A 23,027-nucleotide genomic window follows, 5' to 3' on the forward strand; every position below is an offset into this window, starting at 1 on the left:
ATATGTATAGGCGTACCAACCAATGCAATGTCCTTCGAACTGAACAGTTTCGCAGCAAACATAAAGATGTTTAAGCGTGCGTCTCATGCATCCAGTTAGTTGTGTGAGAGTTAGAGGGAGAATGGAGGCAGACTGGCCGCTGACCTATAGGCTGATTATGTGTCATTAGCAGGAGACTCTGCATATCTAAATTATCCCTACAGCTTCCACTCTCCAGATGAATCCTACAGCCCCTCCTCCTAAAAAAAACGTACAACACTTAAACAAAGATAAATCATATAGACCTGCAGGCCGACTTCCATTACTGACAATTCCCCCTCTCTCTCTTTCTCTCTGTCTTTCTTACTTTCTCTCTCTCTCTCTCTCTCTCTCGCACACACACACAAGTGCACACATTTTTCTCGATACCACCATCCAACACATAAGCACACGCAGACAACGTGGTACGAAGGTTGAAAAAGATATGCTGTTGGAATGTTGAAATAGTAATGTCGTTTTTCAGCTCATTTGAGAACACAGGCCTGCACTAAACTCAGTTGTTCAACAGAACCTGTCTGATGATAACCCCCCAATGGTGTGTCTGTTATTTCCAATCAATTCCGCCATGTTTACTGTAAATAAACTAGGATAATAGTTTACCAGAATGTTAATTAACAGTAGCCTAAAATATATATATTTTACTCTGATGATTACAGGTTGAGTCTGAGATTCTAACTAAATTAATCGGGTTGCCTATACTGAAAGGTGTAATTTATTTGATAACTAGCCTACGCTATTCCGAGGAAGATTTTATTGCGTGTGGACATCATATATTTTTCCAGATAGCCTATAGCCTATGCTATATTTGGTAGTATTATTTTCCAAAATTTCCTCTACATGTGTCCTATATTAGCCTATTTGTACAGACAATTTAACATAAAAACAATGATAAAAACGTGAACGGTTTTCGTTAATTAAAAAATAGGTTATGTGTTCATGTTCATGCAAATGATTGATTATACGTATAAAGGCCGAAGTAAGCCTAAGACCAAAATCATATAAAACTAAATGTAAAATTTGTATTTTGTTATTCTGTGGCTACAATTATTTGGGAATTGCTTTGGCAACATTTTGGCAAAGCTGAAGAAATTATTGAAGAAAAAGTTAAACATCCCATTGTGTGGTGTTGGTTTCTGAATAACTGGCTAAATTATGACGAATATAGCGGCCAGTTTGTCAGCGTAGGCCTGTAGTCACGCCGGGAGTTACACGGGTATGAGGACAGAGAGAGACCATGTAGGCTATGCTGCATCTGCTGTGTAACATGTTAGCCTTGAGTTGTGTGTCATTTTCTAAATATAACATTGTTTTTAAGTCTGTATTAGGCTATCATGTAACCTACACAGTTGGATAAAGTCCACTTATTTCGCTAATATTCTTGGCGTGGACAGGTAGTCTATTACCGGATTCAAATGTCAGGGTATATTTTCGGAATATCCAGCTATAGCTTACCAATGGCAACGTTACTGTCCTATTGGGATTTAGTGTTTAATTTGGAACAGACTGTGACAATGCTTCTTAATGAAAAAAGCATATAGGCTACAATGGACATTTCATTTTTACTAAGCGTTTTTAAATGGCTCGACCAGTTGGCTTGTTGTTAAGGTCATCATTTTAGTCCGATGTGGAAAAGTGTGAATGCCAAACACGAATTCAGCTTTCATCGTTTTAATAGTAAATTTGTAGAGATTTATTGACAGCTTCGAGGCCTCGGAAAAATAGTCTAGAATTGACTCATAGGCCAAGTAGTCAATCTTAAAATCACAATATTTACCTTTAAAAGCCAAAAGAAGCTCACACATCCCATGTCGCTGATTATTTTATAATTGCAATAATTAGGCTGTATGGATTTTTTCTCCGCGGCGCTGACATTAATAAAGAATGTGCAGCAATAGCTAAGAGGACCATTGAAATTTTGGAGGGTAAACACTCCGCCATAGACGCTTGGTCCCTCCTCTCCTGGGCTCTGATTGGATACAAGCAGCCCTGACGACATATATGAAGCCTGACCGTTCTAAGATGATGCTCGGTTATGGATTTAACACGAACGGTTTCTCCCTGTGGGTGGAAGTGAAAGGTCCGGAGTTGTCTCGCTCGCCAACGACTGTTGTTCTGTAATTCTCGTTCTATCCGACATCCAACTGTTACTGCGTTCCAAACGGGTGCGACTTTATAAACAGGTCTGGGAAGGATTCGGTCCCCGGTGCTCTACTTGAGCAGTGTGTGTAATGGAGTTGGCTCGGTGTCTTGGTGGACTTGCACCATACTTCATATGAATGTGTAAGTAGCTGATACGTTGCTATATTTAAAACTCAAACTAAGACTTGTTTTAAGAATATACCCATCCATATAAAAACACCAGATGCAGTGAAGAAGAACTTTATGGGTCACGCATAAAGGGCAGTGCTTCACGAATCACGACAGCGCCCTTTAACTTTTTTTATGGGGATCATTTAGCCTGAAAATATCTGGGGAGCCTGATTGTAAACCTAGAAAGACAGAGAGGAGAGAACACTCAGTACGTCCGTGGTTGTCTGCAGAACCGGGAACTTTTCGGTCTGCGTCGCCATGAGTTTGGTCGGTGGCTTCCCACACCATCCGGTCATGCATCACGACGGTTATTCCTTCGCTGCAGCGGCGAGCCGCTGTCACGAGGAGAGCCCGTACTTCCACGGCTGGTTGATTAGCCATCCAGAGATGTCCCCGTCGGACTACGGAATGGCCCCGTCCTACAGTCCCGAGTACGCTACCGGGGGACCCGTCCTGGACCACGCTCACTACGGGGGAGTCCCCGGGGCTGGCGCCGTCGGGATGGGACCCCGCCCCGTCAAAAGGAGACCCACTGCAAACCGCAAGGAGCGACGCAGGACACAGAGCATCAACAGCGCGTTCGCGGAGCTCAGGGAATGCATCCCTAACGTACCTGCGGACACCAAGCTGTCCAAGATCAAGACGCTGCGCCTGGCCACCAGCTACATTGCCTACCTCATGGATATCCTCGACAAAGACGAGCAGGGTGGCGAGGCTGAGGCCTTCAAGGCCGACTTCAAGAAGGCTGATGCCAAGGAGGAGAGGAGGAAGAAAGACGTGGTGAGTAGACGGAATTGTTGGTTTCTGTTATAATGTAGCCGGGTGTTAAGTATAGGCCCTTGGCTAATTAAGACGAGGGAGATAGAAGCACACACGTTGTCATTAGTAGCTGACATTAGCTAAATTGTAGGGAATTTAAAAAGCCAGTGAAAATATGTCTGCAAGGCTAACATGCAGACCCTACATGAGCTTCAGGCAGACGCAATGGAGGGGCCTACTATTAAGCTGTAGTGGCTATTTCAAATGAGATACATCCTTTGAAAGAAGATAAGGGTAGCCTATAGGCTACAACAGATAGGCTATCATTGTTTTTATTATTAGTTAATTCTCATAGTGGTTGCCATTATTAAAATATTGTTAGCACTGTTCTATCTATCAGGCCTATAAGGCTATTAGTTATTTAGATGTTCTAGTGTCCTGCAATTGTTTTGAGAAATGCTTTAAATGGACCAAGGATTGCTGAGAGCGTGATAATATAAGCCTATATAATTACTGGTATTATCTAGCCTGGGTTCTAGACTGCCGCTCTATATAATAGAGAAAACACAGCCTGAAAGGCAAAGTGAATTATAGCCTACCTACTTCTAATAGATTACAGTATTAGTGTTGATGAACAATGTAGGCTATTCGTGCTATAGGCCTACAGCTTAGCTTCGGTAAACCTTAGAACTTCGCAGACGGTTACGAAAAAACGAAAGGAAATTGTAATTAACTTGATAAATATTAAGCCATCGTTGTCAAGCGTGTACCAAACTATAGACTATAGCCTTCAAACATTAAGCTGAATTCATTTCTGTCGAGGTCCGCCTACTGCCTTTCTACACTGTAAATATTTACAATGGTGAGCTCAAGAAATATTTCTACCAGTGGATAATATCTAGGCTACATGCTAACAATGGGCTGCATAAAGGACACTTCGCTTACACAGCCAATTATGTCGCTATTAGGGTTGTTGAATTTTAAGCCATCGTAGTTCCTAAATGAGGCCTGTAACTATGCTTAGCCTATAAGCCATATAAAAATATGGGCCTAACTTGCTGGTGTAGACCGTATAGAGGTGTTAAAGGCAGTCTATAGTAGACCTACATTTCTCAAATAAAAATTTATATTAATAATTATAATAATTATAAAACACTCATCTGCTCTATTTCCTCCAGAGTGAAGTATTGAAAAGTTCGGCGAGCAGCAACGACAAGAAAACCAAAGGACGGACAGGCTGGCCGCAGCATGTTTGGGCCTTGGAACTGAAACAGTGAAACGGCGCTTCCGCCTTACACACAGACTCTGACAGACTGCTAACTCAGTGTTCTCCTGCTTTATTTAATGGAATATTTATGTGCAATTTCCCGCTGCGGAGAGTGGATTTTTGAAGAAAAAACATTCCATTGTAAAGAGGAGGGAATCCCCTTGGTAAGGGACTCGTGTTGTTATTGTTGTTGTTGCTGTCTTATTGTATAGGCTATCATGGTCAGTTGTTGTCCTAGAGTGAACCAGAGACATGACGGCCACAGTGGTGTATGTGAAGTGTAGGCTTTCTAGCTCTCTCTTTAAAAGTCTTTCTAACCCCCCTTCCCTTCTCTCATTCTCTCTCATGGGTGAGGCAATGCTATATCAATGGAGTTTATCTGATGTCATGGTGTTTTATTTGAGCAACAGTCTTGAAGAGTCCTGATGTCCTGGTTGTGGTAGACAGTATTTTGGTGGAGTGCAGACTGTTCTAGAGTCCACTCGATGCACTTCCGTCCGGAGACGTGGAATTAAAATAATATCTGAGATGTAAACAATGTAATTAATTCAATAAACCACTGTGTTTTTAAAAAATCACTTAAAAAATCACTTTCTTGTTGCATACACTGAATTTCTTTTTGCAAACTGCAACGTTACCATAGTAATATTTGAATAGCATAATATATGTATGGACCTGTGTCTGGTGTGCTGTGTGGGTCTGCATGAGCCAGTCTTGTCAAAACACTCACGCGATCCCATCAAGCACAGCTTCTAGAGCTGAAACATTCCCACGCGCGCGGCCTCGAGCTAGCCAGACCTGCCACAGGTGATCGTGTAAGAGATAAATAAAGAGACAAGGCCGACAGAATGAAACTGAATCTCCTTCCGGACGGACGGTAGATTTATGTAGAGTTCTCCAGACTAATAATTACATGTACTTTACGGTATTGGTCAGAAGCGCCGCGTGCTTCCTCCGGGACCCAGTTACATTATTGTTTAGACCAGACTACGAGCTCGTGCATTAGTGTGGTGATCTAGAAGCGAGGGAGCGGTCTCAAGAAGTCAGCGGGTAATAGCCTGCATGGTCTAAACACTCACAAGCACTAGAAGCTCTGGTTCTCTTCACGGCCTTATTAAGAATGGTCCACACCGTCATTTTGGTTGTATATGGCAGATAAGAAGCTATATTATTAATTATTGGGTGACATATTGCATAGTCTATAATTATTTACAGTTTAGCCTCTCTTTATCATAGGCCTGTACGTATTATTATTAGCGTTTTTGAAATGATTTTTGAAATGATTTTATTTAGTTATGTTAAATAAGGAATCAACGCTGGAGTGTGACAATGTGGCATCCAAATGTAAATGATAGCTATAGCCAAATAGAGTAGGCCTATAGGCTACTCGTTCATAGCGTCATTATAACACATCCCAGTAATATAACCATTTGTAATATTCTCTTTGAATGAAGACTTCAAGTCTCATGGAAGGGTAGGGGCTAGTTTTTCCACTGTGAGCATATGCTACATTTTAGTCCTATTGTGGACTGACCTAACGCTAGATAAATCATTTAAATAAATATGCTATCATAAATTTGTCTCGAACTAACAAACGCATGTTGTTCTTTATTTGAAGTGATTAGCCTGTCTAGTAGTCATTTGTTGAAGCAGTAGGCCTATAATAGCGGTTGTTAGGCTGAGTCCGTAGTAACAGACTCCTTCTATAAGTGAACACTCCACTCAGATGTAAACACCACAGAAATAGGCCCAGGCCTGAAATTCCTTTGGTTAATTATGGCAATCCACTCTTCTCACCCAAATCACTGCAGCACTAGACAGACCGGAGCCTGAAAAAATGTGGATTTTGACGTTAAAAGCGGTCGGTCGCGGGGAAGGTAGATAGTCAAGGCACGAGAGAGGGTCGGCTATCGGATGCTCATGTGATTGATAGCGTGCCTATCAAAATGTTGGGGCGGAGGGCGCGCGGGAGGCCTCTTCAAAACCGTTGTAACGGTAATGACCAACATTTGACCTGGTAGCCTACACATAAAACGTGTGTTGGCTAGTTATCAGGAAACAGTTGATAAAATCAGACAAAAAATACGATTTAATCGATAGATTGAAATAACCTATATCTTAAATGTAGCCTGTCAGCTGATATGTAGCCAACATAATAAGACAGTCTAATAGCCTATGGGGTATAATTCTCCCAGTTAATGACAATGTTTTGTTCCATTTTACACAATTGCTTCGACTGACAGCCTATCTGGTGGATAGTCAGACCACGGGGGGATGAGGAACAGGAGGGATGTTTCACGCGCGGCCGTGCTATTACCCTGACATTCTACTGACGAGTAAATCACAGAGAGGAGGACACGCGAGATTTACACTCCTTCCGATTACAGCAGATAATCAGCTGTTCCATTAATTCTCCAGTTCCACAGCTCCTCGGAGACATATTGCGATATAGACTGCAGATAGCGTGTCTCTGTGAGGAGATGGCGTCAGATACATTATCAGTCAGTCTGTTCTTCCAGATAACCGGATTGACCCGTGACCAACCCGCAAGCAGCTAAGGACGGAGCTGTGCGGGGCTTGTCAGAAAACCCCGCGGGCCACTCATAGCTGACCCCATCATCGTTGTCTCTGATTCTATAACCTATGTGTACCTCGTGCATTCGCGCTGGTGAGCAGGTAGGCCTCGTAGTGGACCTGCACGGAATCGGCACTGTGAAAGTCTGTTCAAGCAGGTCTCTCAACCAAGTCACACTCCAAAACAGCTTTCCTGAATACATCTCTTTTAGGCTAATACACAAAATAACGCGGATTTCCACCTCATCAAATGAACAATTACTGTGTTGGATGCACAGAGTGTGCAGATCTAATATTATTCGTTTTCTCTCTGTCTGCCCACCGTTAAGAGCGGCGTATTTAGAACATGATAAATGACGAAGCGTGGAGTAGGATTTTCTTCTGGTATTACAAACATCTGCCAACCATTAGTTCATATAAGACCCTCCTCCCAGGGCCTTTTCTCCCCCTGTCTCACGCGCGGGTCGGTAGACATGCTGACGTTGGATCACGCTCTAGGTAGACATCCTGCTTTAACGTCATGACGTTCAACTCCCGTTATCCGTTACAATCTGGTGAGAGTATCATCATAACGTTTTTTTAATATATTTTTTTTATCCGCCAGGCCATAGAAAAATTCTAGCCACAGCATTAATCAATTAAAGAAGAGTCTGCTATTCGCTGGTTAATTAAAAACCAGGAATAGATATTTCCAAGTAATCAAACACAACTTATCATGACAATAATTTATGGTGCGCGCACACACGTGCGGTGATGTGTGCTTTCATTTAGAACGTTAAAAGCAGCCGTGCACCATTCATGGCCCACCAGGGTCAAGATCTTTCCGTTACCGTGGGCCCCGGTTTCAAGGTCGCGCACATAAAAGCATGGGCAAGATTCCTTCTCAATGATCAGCATATTCCACCCTGCACTCTCCCCCTCCGCTCATAAACGATTCCAAAATGGAAATCACCAACCCTGGAAACCTACACCCGGGTAGAATACTCTGTATTATATTATCCTTCTAAGAGACAAAGCTTAAGCCTATACTTCCCGGGTTTAGGTTTTATGACAATTTAAGCTTAATAATGTGGGGTCATAGCCTCGGCCTACAGCCTAGATTTAAAGAAACAGAAAAAAGACGCTCATGAAGTAAAACGCACTCCGCATCTGATTCTGAATATTCTGAACGTTTATTGAATTGCCGAACTATTGATCCCTTTATTAGCCAACAAACAATGGTCGAGATGCAGTCTATAATGTGGAAATTAAGAACTAAATAATATAACAATAAAATTCTTACAAATTAACCTATAAAGATCCAGGATATCTGCAAGCAAGCAAATAACGTGTGGCCTATTAACAAGACAATATTGTATAAAATTAACAGTTTGCAGTAGGCTATCCTATATTTAAACTGAAAGTATGCTATCTGAGTTGAACGTCCTTTAGACTGTACAATTTGGATTAATTTGGGAACAAAAATAGACACAATGCAATAATTCATAGGCTACGTGGAGTAGCCTATTAAAAATGGTTCCAGATTTCCATGTAATATTTTAGGCAGGCTTTTAGGTCTGTGTTTAAGCTATACATCACAATTGTGTGACCTCAATTGTACAGCTTGCTGCGTGGTATGAATATACACGCGCGAGAGGACAGTGTATGATTGTACGTTTTTGGGGGACTGCATGAGTGCGCGGTGTTGTGCGGAAGACCGGGCCCGTGCCCTGCATTGCTGTCAGTTGTGACAGTTCCCAGACGGCGCTACTGTATGTGAGATTGAGTTTCTCAACAAAGAAAACTCCCTCTCCGTCCAAACCGTCCTCAAAACCTTCTCTAGGTGCTCCCGCGCTCTGCATCCTGGACAGTGGTGAAGCGCGCGGATCTGCACGACTAGCCTATATGAGAGGAGCTACCTCTGTGCATGACGAAGTGGAAGCCGTTAACCGGAGATGCGGAAACAACACGGCCCATTGGAACGCATTTATCTATCTCATTGGAGGTCACAAGAACCACATCTTGGTAAGATGATCTATATCTTCCGTTTAGAAGTCACGTCATGTGCAATCACTGTAAACCTTTACATTTGATATTGCTTAAGTTATAGTTATAGACTGGTAACTTGTGTTAATTTTTTTGCTCAGTAAGTAGGCCTACAGCATACCCTAAAAGGCAAATAGTCTATAGCCACTGTTACTAATTTGCCTCGTATTACTGACAAACTACATAGGTAGATATTTGTATGATATTTTTGCGTTCATTTAGGCCAAGGTTGAATTCAAATAGCCTATAAGGCTAAATATTGACAACATAACATTTACGTTGTGGTCGAGTTCGTCTTTGATATTTGCTACAGCTGTTGTTTAATTTTTAATGAATATAATATAGGTCCAAAGTTTATTTTTTGAAGTCAAAATATAACGACATTGTAGGCCTACAGTTTTCTTTGTATTTTAACATTCATTTTCAATGTTATTGTGATAATCAAAAAATAATCCGGATAGCCTTTATAATAATAAAAAAAATAGGTTACAACAAAATATTCCTAATCAAAATAATTTAGGATGGAATAAATATGCCATGCAACCCTGACATTATTATAGGACTATATAGCCTATTGTTAGCCTAATACATAATCTAATAACATGTCTTAAAATTATAAATCAATGCTTTAATATAGCCTACTGCGTACTCAGCTCGGATTGCCTAGTTCAAGTGCACAAGGAGAGGTTTGGCTCGCGGACCTCCCACGTGGCGAGGGGGGCATGCGTGTCATTTTAGGGGACTCCTCTCACACTCCATTCATCGTGGCGAGCGCGGGGCCACTGCTCTGTTCTGCCGGTGATAAACATTTAAAACCTTTACCACCGAGCGTAAATCCAGCTGCATGCAAAAACATTCACCGGAAAACGTCTACCTGCATGCCCTGCAACACATGCGGGTCAGCTCTGTTATAGGCCTATTTAGTTGTTAGGGCGGCAACAAAATACCTCAATATCCGCCCTGGTTGGCTCTAATGCCTTGATACAGAGAACAACATTATGCGTGATAAAGGTATTTCAGAGCCACCTTCATGACAGCGCATATTCACTGGAGTTCACGCTGTGACGGGTTGCGTGCTTTATACCTGGTTGGGTAAAAGTTTGCTGATGGGTGACTAAAGAGAAACCATTAGCCTATATTGCATTGCAAGGATGTATGTGTGTGTGTCTGAGTGTTTCGTGCGTAATGGCGTGGATATTCTTCCTTTACGTGTGTACAGACTATGTTCTATAGGCAATGTTATGCAAAGTGACCTAAAGGGGGGATTTGAACTTGCGACCTCGTCATCAGAAGTCAAATGCACAACTATTGACACTGTGTATCCTCTATACCTGTTTAGTTTGGTCAAATAAGGGTGAACGTAACAGTCAGAGATAATAATAACCCCCCCCCCCCCCCCCAAAAAAAAAAAAAAAACTTGCAGCCCTACCCCGCCCGGCAGCCCCCAATCCAGCAGCGTCAAGCGGATCGCTCTAGATCCCACATTAGACTCTATTAGGACTAATAGAGATGTTTTTCTAGCTAAACGCTTGGGATTGACACACACTGACCCTGCCGGGGACGCAGCTCGTTCTACGCCATTCACCCGGTGTAGATCACGCGCTGAAGCGGTAAAATGAACGGTGGCGTTGGTATAATTTGTCTTCGGTGAGAAATAAACAGAGCTTGGTCATCACAGACATCCTTTACACTTGCGCGATTAACCTTTTAGACCAATTATTAAACACGCGGAGTAAAGAGAAAGGGGAAGGCTACCTTGTGTGTCTGTGTGTCTTCCAAGTGTGTCTTGTAGGCCTGGTTAGACTACTTCTACAAATCACAATTAGCATTTTGTTTTATAATAAGAAATATATAAAACATGAAAGTGTTTCTAGGTTACATTCATGGCAAATTGCAAATTATAGCCTATGTATTCAGGAGTACGACCCTACAGTCGTACTCCTAACGTACACCAAACGATTTATAGACCCTATCTATAAATCGTTTGCTTTTTGATAGGCTATCAATAAATATTTCTTTATAGACCGTCAACGACAATTTCAGTTTGAAATAGGCTAAACATAATAGGATAGGTTTGCACTGATTTAATCAAACCGCCTTGTTGCCTAAACAATTTAACAGGAATGAGGGACCAGTGATGAACGAAGCAAAACAGGTCAGAGATCATTAACCTGATGGCCTATTAATATTTCAATTGAAAACGCCTAATTTCAGTGTTGAATAGGCTAATGGTTGCAGTGTAATCCAGCGGAGTAGAAACCGTCATTACAGATTTAGAATGGTGTGGATCAAAAAGACGGTTAAGAAATGTGATGGTCACATAACATTTGTGAACAGAGATATAGGCTAATATTGGCCAGATGCCCTCGATACATTAACATAGGCTATTTAACAAGCTATCACAGCCTAATAATTAAAATAGTTTTTTTATAAATAAAAAGGCTAATTAACCATAACGGGCAACGTTCAGAAAATGTAGCCTATCCTTGCCTAAATTAAGACGTCTAAGCATCATAGGCTAGATCAATCCAATATAAATTCAACCATCGGGTCAGCGTGTGGCAGTGTTGGATTAGCCTATGTCTGTTCCATATGGCGAGAGTTCCTGAGCGCGTGTCCGTGGCACCTCTCTCCATCTCCTAGAATGTTGTCATCCTTGACAGAGAAGTCTTCATTCAGGATAAATGACCATTCCGGTGACAATGGATGTAAAGTCCGAATTAGTTCCATATTCGTAATGAAACATTACTTTGCTTAAAACAAAATATCGATCTGCTCACGCATCAACTTTAACATAGCCTAAATTACTTCACATTGAATACCGAAATGAATCCCGTGCCTTTCAGATTTAAATATAAAAAATAGGCCTCGTTTCCCAAAACGATGGTCAAACGGTGCACAATGCACGTGCATGCACTTGCGGTCACTGACTTTCTAAGTAATCCAGCGTTAGAAAGTGCATCTGTTCATTCAGTCCGTTTTAGGGGGGCTGTTCAATGTGCTTAATGTAATCTTAATCAACCATCTATAGCCCAATACCGGATTTGCATGCATCTATAGCCTATAAGCCATTGCCATAGTTGAAGGTTTGTCTGTCAGAGTAAGCTTGCCAATCAAAAAATATATATATATTCACGTCAACAAAGAGAAATGCTTCTCCCAGTTGAGATCACGAAAAATGAGACACCTCACTTCCTCCAGTATAGTTAAATAATTGGCTATTGTTTAAGGGAAATCGGGCAACATTTGTTGTAATGTGGAAGAAGAAAATTGTCCATGCACGTCAACAGTACATTGGCCATCAGTTAGACTTAACTTTCTTTTGTTTCACCCAACAATTTCATTTGATTTTCTAGACAACTTAACCTTGATTTCATCTAAAAATTAGGCTAATATAAAAACCTTATAGGCTTATTGTTAAGGCTATATTACTATTCTCTGAAAATGAATTTAAAAAAAGAGAAAGACACAAAATTATTCGCTGATTTGCATTGTATTGATTGCGGTAATTTCTCGCCAGCTAAATGAAGCGGTTGGCTTATGTGCAAAAGCTGCAACGAGCATGTTGGACTATCGACTGGTCCGAAACCGTCGTTCTTTTACAACAAATTTAACGTGTCACTAACTAACGATGCTTTTGGGAAACACATAGGCCTATTTAAGTTTACGTGGCACTAAAGCTGATCGCAGGCTACGACGCAGGAAGTGCTTCGGTAAACCGGGCTCTAGACTAAATTGAATAAAGAATGATCCTTTAGCCTTTACACATTTTGTTAATAGAGAAATTAGTTTAAAGCATAGGCTACATCTTCTCATCAACAATTCTCCAAACCCCGTGTTGAGACATATTTCTGTAGATAGACCTGCATTAAAAAAGCACCTAAAATTTCAAAGGCTACAACAAAAGTAATACAATGATTTAAAACGAACAAATGGACCATGGGCCATTCCCAAAACGATGCGTTGCATTAGTTCTTCTCGAAACGGGGCCATGAGAGATCTTACTCCTAGTAGCCTACTTTCATATAGGCTATCTATGATTAAAATAACTAAAATATAATGTCCCATAAAAACAATTCTGATTAGCCAATCTGAATTCCCTAAAATGCCAATCAGCTGCAGGAATAAGCTACATGTTTACTATCAATATTATCAGACGAAAATATTGTTCTTTCCGCGTTATCTAACTGTTGAAGTGCATGGCAGGTTAGCTTGGTGGGAAACGCTACTACACGATGGTATCATGTCGACTCAGACGTCACGGGCTGTCCCTCGCTGACCCTTTCCCAGGGCGCGCGGCTGACCAGGAGTTATTCCGTTATCTCTTAGGTGGAAGTGTCTGGATAACGAGGGGGGTATCGCGCGGCGAGCTGGATTGGGATGATGTCATCCTCCACATATTTACACCCAGAGAGAGGCGATACCACGGGAATGGCTCGTGAGAAAAACATATATCAATCTTTCTCTCTAATACACACACAGGTGTAAAATTCAGTTAAACTTTTTTTATTTTCCAGAAAAACAAATCTCAGAAAAGAACAAACCACGGAGAAAAATGAGAGAGAAAACTAGTCGACAGAGAAAGAAGAGAGAGGAGAAAAAGAGCTAAAGAGAAGTAGGAGAGAGGTGAAGTGGTGGATGGATGGAGGGATGGAGGGATGGAGGTCAGGTTTGTGGTGGAGGCCATCACCCACAGAATCCTCCACTACCACCGTTGATAGATGAGCCTGAGAGACCAACAGATTTTTTCTCCTTCTCAACTCTCTCCCTACACACACTCAAACATACACACACATGCACTCAGATACACTCAGGTATAACCACATTCTCTCTCTCTCACACACATGCACGCACGCGCACACACACACACACACACACACACACACACACACACACACAGACTAGGATATATAAGACCAGGATCAAATATCTATAATTGAAATATTTTTGGTGTGTTTGTGACAGCTGATGGTGGATGTTGAGTTGGTTTGAATGAGGACTGATGTGGTAAATATCATCCCAGCCCCACCCTGACCTGTGAACTACGATACCCCCCCCCCCCCCCACCTCCCCCAACCCCCAACCCCTGACCCTTGACCCCGCTGTAATCCAGGGCTACCAGGTATTTGTCCTACTCAGAAGTGCAGAGCTCTATGCGCCTCCTTGCTAAGCCTCTCCAAAGCTGCCCAGTTACACACACTCCTGTCTGACCCACATCAAAGAAAACATTGGACGCTCCCCAAACCTCCGCCAATCACCACTCCCATGAGTGTCAGGTTTCTCCCTCCTCCAATCACAGACTATGGACCTCCAATGGACTTTCCCTGACTAGCCAATAGGACAGAGGGTAGTGTAGTCATAGGATATCCCAGCTCTGTCCAGATTGTAATGCTTGTATTTTCTTTACAAAGATACCTAACTTTGTCTGTCTAGAAAGAGGATACACGCCTACTATGAGACTTGTTGAGATGCGCAGGCAGGTGTTTAGAGCTCCTGAACGTTCTCTGTCTTGAGGAAGCTGTTCCAACTGTGCCGTTCCAGACCATGACATCATGTGATTAATCCACGCGGGCAAAAAGTCTCATTTCCTGTCGTTCAACGCTAGTTTAGATGTCATGGTCTGCGCGCGCCGTGCTTAGTTATTGATAGGCCTGAGAACGCAGCCGGTTACAGTTTAACATTGTGTGTTATTTTGTGGTCGTTTATCTCTATAACTGATTAATCAAATCAGGGAACTTCATATATGGCTTTGACGTTTTATGAACAAATCTACTGTAACAAGATATATCAATCTGAAAAGCCAGATGCACATATGAAACAAATTAGCAATAACCCTGCTTTCATTTTACGTCTTTGGGGCAAATAAACTAGACATCATAGGCTACTGTTAGTGGAAAATGGAGCCTTAATAAAAGGTATAGGACAACACTCCCCAAACTGACAATATTTAAATAATATGAGATATATTATTCTATATGCCCAATTGGTTGAAAACCATCTCAATGTTTTGCCTCGACTGCTGAGTTATGTGAAGCAAGAAACTTAGGGGCTAATAACTAGTCAGTGTTCTGTTATGGAAGTGGTGATTCGTGTGTGACCTCTGTGTTGTAACGAGACCTCACTCTCTCCCGCCCAGGTCGTTCCAACATTCCTCGTTTCCTACCCGCTCTCGAGTATTGATTTAATGAGTGGCACACGGACTGATCTCTAACGGTGTGGCCTCACGTTTATTGGTCGCCGTGTCCACGGGGCTGGGGGCTCGAGACCACCGTCCGTCTCCCGGGTGGCCGGCGGCTCCAGGTGCCCGGTCCCGTCCACGACACCCCGCCGCTTTCATGACTTGTCACGGGATGGTTTTGATCATGTTTGCGCCCGTGCATAAACCTCCAGGTACTCTGTGGCGCCCTTTGGGCAATTAGAAACTGAACAAGACTGGGAGAAGAGGAAACACACACACACACATAAACAACTCCTCCCACCCCTCACACACACACACACACACACACACACACACACACACACACACACACACACACACAAACACACCAGAGGCCAGAAACCTCTAACATACCAAAAACTTCTGGTTTTGAATGCATTTATTAAGCCAGAATGCTTTAAACAAAGCCTCAAATCCAAAACAAAATGTTCAGCTTTTTATAACAATGAAACATTTTCACTAGGTTAATCTATAAAATCAACCACCTTGGATGCAACAGTAGCTCACTATTCCGCTGCACTATCATGGATGGAACTATAGATCGCTGTTACACACAAACACACACATACCAGACTGTTGAGGTGTACTCCATCAATGAAATTGAGACATCAACAAGACACACACACACACACACACCTTGCCACCCCATTCATAAGCTCCACCTCCCCCCAACTACACACACACAACTTCATAACCGCCATCTTAACATTCCAGAGCCATGAGAACATCCTGGTGACTATGTGTGTGTTTGTGTGATTGTGTTTGTGGTTGAGTAACTGCATGTGTGTTTGTGACACTGATCGGTAGGTGCTGAAAGCAGATTGCTCCTGGAAAGAATACATGTCACCTAACAGATACTCAGCTCTACTCTGAGAGGTGGTGGTGGAGGGGGTGGAATACAAAGATGGAAGAGAAATGGAAGAGAGATGGGGAGACCAAATTGGGTGAGAGAGATACAGAGACATGGCAGGGGAGAGAAATAGGAAAGAAACATGAGAAAAAGAGAGACTTAGGAGAGAGAGAGATGGGAGAGAGAAAGGTAAAGCTACAATAGAAGACACATCAGATGAGCCTCATGGGTCCAGCTGATCTGGACCCTCTCACCCTTCTAAACACACGACAGCCATCAGAGTGATGACATCCCTTTCATAACACACACACACGTCTGACTAGGCCCTTTGAATAAGCAGATCTACAGTCGAACATCAGATCTAATCCTCTCCAGCCACTCAAGGACCACTTCCTGTCCCCACAGGAACTTGAAATAGAAAACCTTCCAGAGGAGGCCCAGAGGGAGGGGGCTGTGATGAGAATGGTGCCTCTGCGGGACCGTGTTAATCACCTGCCCCCCCCCCCCCCCAAGCGTCCCTAGACACTACAGCACACATGTGAACAGCTGGCACCAAGCCAGAAGGAGAGCAGAGCTGGATCGACAGAAGGGACAAACTCACCTGCGGTAACCCAAGGATGATGACCAGGTCCTGGGAGGAGAGAAAGGGAGGGAGAAAGACAGATGGAGGGAGGGAAGGAGAGAGAGAAGGAAGGAAAGAGAGGGGCTATTAGGAAAATTATTCTAGGAAATGACTTGGAGTCTAATCACTAAACGGCAGCTCTATTTCCCCCCCTTTGCCAGGGTTGATATTCCAGGTCTCAGGTCTGGAGGAGGAAGCCATCGCAGCTCAATACTGCCACCAGGTGGTGACCTGCGGTTAATACACGCATCCAGCCCCCACCAGCCTTCCTGCTCTTTTACGCCCAATGGATGGCACTCAAACTGCGGGGTGGGGGGTGGGGGGGTGGGGTCAGTGGATCAGTGAGGAGAGCTGTCCAGGTGATCCATCTGTAATGAAGGAGATTATTTTGTAAGCACGCCAACAGACACTGTAAAACATGAATCTCAGTTCACCTCATGAGAGTGCACAGTTTCAGAGTAGGACAGGGAGGAAAGACAGAGAGAGAAAAAGAGGAGAAAAAAAATAGAAAGACAGCGCAGCCACACACATAGAGAAAGTAGCTGTATGAGTAGCTCTAAGTAGAAAATTAGTCTGGCTGTAAAGAGACTTGAACGTGTGTGTGTGCGTGTGTGTGTAAACAAGGCACGGATCCAAGTCAAACCAGAGGTTAGCTCACTGGAAACAGTGTTTCTGTCCAGCTACTCCATTAGAGTTGTAAACATGCCAGTGTGCGTGTGTTTGATCCTCTTGGAACTGTCACTCTGGAAGGCCGTAAAGAGCCTGGAGATTCACCCGGGGCTCAAGACAACACTCTCATTAGTCACTGGTCATTAGTTCATTATGCAGACACACACGTGCACACACACGTGCACACACGTGCACACACACATGCACACACCCACACGTGCACATACACACGTGCACACACACATGTGTTCACACACACACACACACACCCATAGTGACTTTGAGTCCTCACAGTTTGAGTGAATGAACTGTGTTCTGCGTGGTGACAGTGGCCTCTAGTCCCTTAGAAACACAACATCATTCATCTCTTACTGCTGCTAGTGTGACAGGAATGCTCTATCTTTGCTCCTCACTGGAGAGAGAGGGGGGGGGGGTCAGGGAGTTTGGGGTTGGGGTGATTATGTCTGAGTCAGAGATGGGGTTCCTGTAGAATAGTCTGTGGGTAAAAAGTATATAATAACAAGGGATCAGAATAACAGTCATAAAGACTAGGATTGAGCACAGTTCTTTCTGACATTTTATACGCTTTTGCATCATATTGTAGCAAGCGTTGTCTGCGTCAAGTTTTGAAAAGGGTTACGTAAAAGGGCAAGGGTTACGTAATCTTGCTTGTGTAGTCCGTCCCTCTCTTTCTCTCTACTACTCACCCAGAGATGTTCTCATGAAACCCGATCTGGCTCAAGTATTAATGTTATTCAGTCGGTATCCTTAAAGTGCAGAGTCGGGTACCCAGCCCTAATACAGACCCATAAGGCCTACACACATCTTTCAGAGTGTGCATACGTGTAGTAGTCTGCTTGTTGAAGGTGAGTGTGAAGCTTGGTGTGTGTGTGTAGCTTTCTTGGTGTGTGTGTGTGTGTACCCTGCTTAGTGACTAACTGCTAGCAGCACTACCTTTCTTGGCCCCACCACCTCAGACTATTTAAAGAGGGTCAATGGTCCCGGTCATACTATAAGAGGAGGAGGGGGCAGGAGCGGAGAGGAGGGGGAAGGAGATGAGGGGGCAGGAGAGGAGGGGGAAGGAGAGGGCAGGAGAGGATGGGAAAGGAGAGGAGGGGGAAGGAGAGGAGGGGAGGGGGAAGGAGAGGAGGGGAGGGGGGAGGAGAGGAGGGGGAAGGAGAGGAGGGGAAAGGAGAGGAGGGGAGGGGGGAGGAGGGGACAGGGAAGGAGAGAAGGGGGAAGGAGAGGAGGGGGCAGGAGAGGAGGGGGCAGGAGAGGAGGGGAGGGGGAAGGAGAGGAGGGGGCAGGAGAGGAGGGGGAAGGAGAGGAGGGGGAAGGAGAGGAGGGGGCAGGAGAGGAGGGGGAAGGAGAGGAGAGGGAAGGACAGGAGGGGGCAGGAGAGGAGGGGGCAGGAGAGGAGGGAAGGAGAGGGCAGGAGAGGAGGGGGCAGGAGCAGAGAGGGGGGGAAGGAGAGGAAGAGGAAGGAGAGGAGGGGGCAGGAGCAGAGAGGAGGGGGAAGGAGAGTAGGGGGAAGGAGAGGAGGGGGCAGTAGAGGAGGGGGCAGGAGCGGAGAGGAGAAAGCAACGAGGAGAGTGGGGAAGGGGGAGAGGAGAGGAAAAGAGAAGGGGGGGAAGAGGAGTGGAGGAGATGATGGGGCAAAGGAGGATTCTATGTTTTCACGGTGCAGCTGACTTATCAATGGCCCTGGTTATGGAGGGTTAGAAAGGGGTGGAGGAGAGAGGAGAAGGAGGAGAGACACCCAGTCTACCCATGGGGTAGAGAGGGAGGGAAGGGGGACAAAGTGGTCTCTGTGTGGGTTAGTAAGTCCTCACGTTCCCTGAGAAGGCAGCTCAGACGTTGCTGCAGAGAGACAGAAACAGAACCAGCTTAAGGTAGGACGCTTCCCATTATAATGACATAACAGCACTGCTAATCACTTTAGGCTTGCTGATGTTTGTGATTAGAACGAACACGTGATCAAATCAGTAAGTAGATCTGCTAAAATGACAAATGTTTAAATTGAGTTGAGGTTATTGATTTCTGCTCATCAGAATGACAGTTTGAGTTAAAGGAAATAGCAGAAAGGTTTTGCAAAGTACACATATATCCATGTATGTCCAAAATGAGCAGTAGTACATGGGTAGGGAACGGTACTGGGTACAGGGTTGACAAGGATGACAAAGATGTAGGCAATATATAACCAGTTTGTCACTGGTCCAGTGTGCGGTCGCACGTGAAAAAATGTCCACTTTGTAAACTCCCACATCCTTCTCTCTGTCCTTATCCACAAACCTGCCAGAATGAAGGATCTACTGCTCGCGGTTACCTTGCTGCTTGCGCATTTGAGCGTCAACGCGATGCCGTCAAACCGCTTGTCGTGCTACAAGAAAGTTCTGATTGACCGGGACTGTCACAGTGTCGCTAACGGCGTCGACCACATTCGGCCCATCAACTCCTTGCAAAACCATTTCTGGCAGGGCAACAAGTGTGACATGGTGTGCTACTGCAACTTCAGCGAATTGCTGTGCTGCCCAAGGTAACTCCAGGCTCTGCCACCAGGTGGCACCAAAGATGCAGGGCGCCGCAGACCGATAGAGCATGTGGTGTTAGGGGGTAGGCTGGGGAAGAGCTTCCTTCCTATCCCATAAAAGTAACTACCTGTGTCTGTCTATCTGTTTGCCTGCCTGTCTGACTGATTCTGGACTTTGTGGTTGTTTCTGTCTCGATCCAGGGACGTGTTCTTCGGACCCAAGATCTCCTTCGTGATCCCCTGCAGAACCTTCTGATCTGGAGGAAGGAACATCTTCTGACAGTATTTAGACATAACCTTGCCAGACTCCTACTGTGACTTAGATATACAGTGTCTGTGTCCCTGATGGCTGCAGCATAAATACAGTTGCCGTTTACTTTAGTATGAATATTTCTTATTGTTTACAACTTGCGTTTTTCTGAGCCTTGATACACATGCAAAAATTATTTGTTTTTGTTGTGATCAATGAAAAAGAAGGGGAAAAACCTGATTAAAGGAAAGACCGCTTTTCACCTAATTCTGTATATGGACTGTGATGAAGAAAGTGTTTTGTCCGTCTCTTCATAAACGGAATGACTAAGTTCAGTTGAGTTCTGGATTTTAATACGGATTTATCAATCTGCAGATTGGGAGAGAAAACCAGACAATACTGACAAAACTGACAATAAATGACAAAACAACACCAGGCTTAGGTCTCAATTATGTCTCTCTCCGTTGGGAAAGCCGGAGGACCATCTTTTATGGGGCACAAGTTTTTCCTTGTCTTCCTTGAGGGTTTAGGTTGGTTGAGGGGCAGTTCTATGGGCATATGTGAAGCCCTCTGTGACATGCTTGCGTGTAAAAAGGGCTATACAAATAAATTTGATTTGATTTGACAAGAATGTAAACATAGATTGTGACAGTCAGGCAGTAATGATGTTACAACAGTCTCAGAGAAAGAGATTCACTGCTCCCAACACATGACAACTCTCAGACTAGAGAGTTCATAGTTGCAGCTCTCCTAGTAGTCATGACAAGGGACGTTTACCCAGTACTTTCTCCTGACCCCGAACATCTATTAACCTGACACATAGACACAATATACTCTTATTAATAGCAAGCTTACATGAGAACGTACTAACTTGTATCCAATGACTAGTTCTATTGATTAGTGAATAATGTAAGCACACAGGAAATCCCAATTTCTTCCACAGTTGAAAATATGGAGGGGTCCGCAATTGGGTGTTTCTGAGTATGACTCCATCCTAGAATACAGCTCTGTCTCCATGAATGAATAGAACTATAATAAACAATGGTGTGACTGCAGGCATCTCCTGCTGCAGCATGAGCCTCACTTCCTGTTAGCATCCTTCCTGTGAGTGAATTCTCCTTTGTATCTCTCCTCTACCCACCTCAAGAGGGTAAATTGAAAGTATGCTAAAAACACACACACAAACAGCAATAGACCGACACTTCAAGGCTGCAGCTCCCAGGGAGACTCCCTGTGGTTGAGACATCAACTTCTCACAATCACTATTCACTGTCTGCATGGGGCCTCTGAAGTGTGAGTGTGTGGGTTTGGATGTGTGTGCAAGGGACATATTGTCTCTTCACAGCTGCAGGGTGACCTACATCAGTGTGTTGTTAATGCTGGTAGCTTTGGAGTGGCTAACGCTGCTCCTATGGGCCATAAGGGGGAGGGGGGAAAGGGGCTTTGTATTTTGGTTCCCCTTGTCTATCTATGGGCCATACTATGGCCGTACTGACAGTCGGCCATAGTTGCATTATAATTGCATTACAATGTGGGACCCATAGAGTGTAAATACTGTTTATTTCACTGTAGGTGAGTACTCGTAGGTAGCAGGGTCATTGGTCTGTGTCCTTAAGGTTATATTCTACAGGCGGTCTTGATACTCTGTAGTACAAATGCAAATAAATAAAACGTTGACAAATGCACATCTGATGTAACTTTTCCATGTTATCAATCATCAATTACATTTACATTTATGCATTTAGCAGACACTTTTATCCAAAGCGACTTCCACGAAAGAGCTTTACAAAAGTGCATAGGTCACTGATCATAACAACGAGATAGCCCCAAACATTGCAAGCAACCAAAACATGAAGCATACATTGTGAAAAAACAAATAAGTGCCAAAGGGAAGAACCATAAGAGCATGCAGTTAAACAAGTCACAATCTATAGAATCGGTGATTCACAGATGATAATTCCGTCCCTGGCTTGCCTACAAGGTTTTAACAACACACTGTGTAGCTATGGGAACTGTCTGCCGTATAGAAACTTTAGTGCTAACCCCCACCCACCCACCCCCTTCCCATCCCTCTCTTTTCTCTTTCTTGCTCTCATTTCAGCTGCCGTAGTGACATTCCCTGTAGCAGTATGGAGGCCCTTAAACGGACACACACACTACACAGAGACAGACAGACAGCTGTAGCAGCCATAGGGCTGAGGAAAGCAGAGACAATAACATCTTGGCATACAAGCCTGCCAGCCCAGCTCCTGCAGGAGAGCAGCTTCCTCAAACCGGTCTGAGCAGATCTGGTCTGGTTCAGGGAGCTTGGGAGGGGGGGGACGACGACGACGACACTGCTCTGGTTGTCTAATAGAGATGGGGGATGGGGGGAGGGTGTTGGTCATAGTCTTCCAAAGAAAACAGTAACAGTTTTTGTCTGTATTATACCGTGTTAAACACAGATTAATTACGTAAGTCAAATCATGGTATATATCAGCTGATCTGAGACGAGCCCTGCTCTAAGAAGTTAATAGGCTTGGTATATTTTCAAGTTTTATTGTTATGCGTATGTTAATCCCTACACCAACATCGATCTACACTCCCAAAACAGATACGTTTTGTTATCTACAATTAGCCTAATTATGGAAGAAGACCTGGGAGTCTAATAAAACAGCTACATATTGCTAACCTTGGTTCAGATTATAGGTCCAATCTTTATAACAAATAAACTGAACTGTAAACAAAAAGATGAAGTCGCGTGGCGTGGCTTTATGCAGGTCAAACTTGAGCACACACCCACACATACACTACAGTATACCGCTGCCGACCCGAGACACATGGCGCGGTGGAAGCTCGGTGGGGGCGCACGGGTACTCACCCAACAGCTGTCGCCCCACTGTGCTTTTGTAGCGCTGCCGTTATGCTCGCTGATA

The 23,027-nt window shown here is 43.9% G+C and overlaps 2 protein-coding genes across 4 annotated transcripts; both read left to right on the plus strand.

Annotated features, from left to right (window-relative positions):
- The first annotated feature begins 2,041 nt into the window (after positions 1–2,041).
- hand2 (heart and neural crest derivatives expressed 2) lies at positions 2,042–4,957 on the plus strand. Its single transcript, XM_062478222.1, has 2 exons — positions 2,042–3,129; positions 4,287–4,957. The coding sequence occupies exons 1-2, from the start codon at positions 2,608–2,610 to the stop codon at positions 4,383–4,385; spliced, it is 621 nt and encodes a 206-aa protein (XP_062334206.1). The 5' UTR covers positions 2,042–2,607; the 3' UTR covers positions 4,386–4,957.
- Positions 4,958–8,628: 3,671 nt separating this feature from the next.
- On the plus strand, positions 8,629–21,532 carry LOC134033937 (scrapie-responsive protein 1-like). Of its 3 annotated transcripts, XM_062478223.1 has the most exons (5): positions 8,629–8,953; positions 13,304–13,412; positions 19,632–19,868; positions 20,064–20,406; positions 21,070–21,532. In XM_062478223.1, exons 1-4 carry the CDS (start codon positions 8,884–8,886, stop codon positions 20,116–20,118), a joined length of 471 nt encoding a protein of 156 aa, XP_062334207.1. In that variant the 5' UTR covers positions 8,629–8,883; the 3' UTR covers positions 20,119–20,406; positions 21,070–21,532. The 3 variants fall into 3 exon arrangements, with proteins under 3 accessions (XP_062334207.1, XP_062334209.1, XP_062334208.1); XM_062478225.1 differs by lacking the exon at positions 13,304–13,412; XM_062478224.1 differs by lacking the exons at positions 8,629–8,953; positions 13,304–13,412 and adding an exon at positions 19,087–19,224.
- The last annotated feature ends 1,495 nt before the right edge of the window (positions 21,533–23,027 follow it).

The sequence above is a fragment of the Osmerus eperlanus genome, chromosome 14 (genome assembly GCF_963692335.1).
Source record: "Osmerus eperlanus chromosome 14, fOsmEpe2.1, whole genome shotgun sequence".
NCBI classification, from domain to species: domain Eukaryota; kingdom Metazoa; phylum Chordata; class Actinopteri; order Osmeriformes; family Osmeridae; genus Osmerus; species Osmerus eperlanus.

What these genes read in the sequence shown, in the direction of transcription:
- LOC134033937 (XM_062478223.1), top strand. Translation starts at nt 8,884, where the DNA reads ATGCGGAAACAACACGGCCCATTGGAACGCATTTATCTATCTCATTGG. An exon ending in GTCACAAGAACCACATCTTG is followed by an intron (nt 8,954 to 13,303) that starts GTAAGATGATCT and finishes GTTATCTCTTAG; the next exon opens with GTGGAAGTGTCTGGATAACG. An exon ending in GAATTGCTGTGCTGCCCAAG is followed by an intron (nt 19,869 to 20,063) that starts GTAACTCCAGGC and finishes GTCTCGATCCAG; the next exon opens with GGACGTGTTCTTCGGACCCA.
- hand2 (XM_062478222.1), top strand. Translation starts at nt 2,608, where the DNA reads ATGAGTTTGGTCGGTGGCTTCCCACACCATCCGGTCATGCATCACGAC. An exon ending in AGAGGAGGAAGAAAGACGTG is followed by an intron (nt 3,130 to 4,286) that starts GTGAGTAGACGG and finishes TATTTCCTCCAG; the next exon opens with AGTGAAGTATTGAAAAGTTC.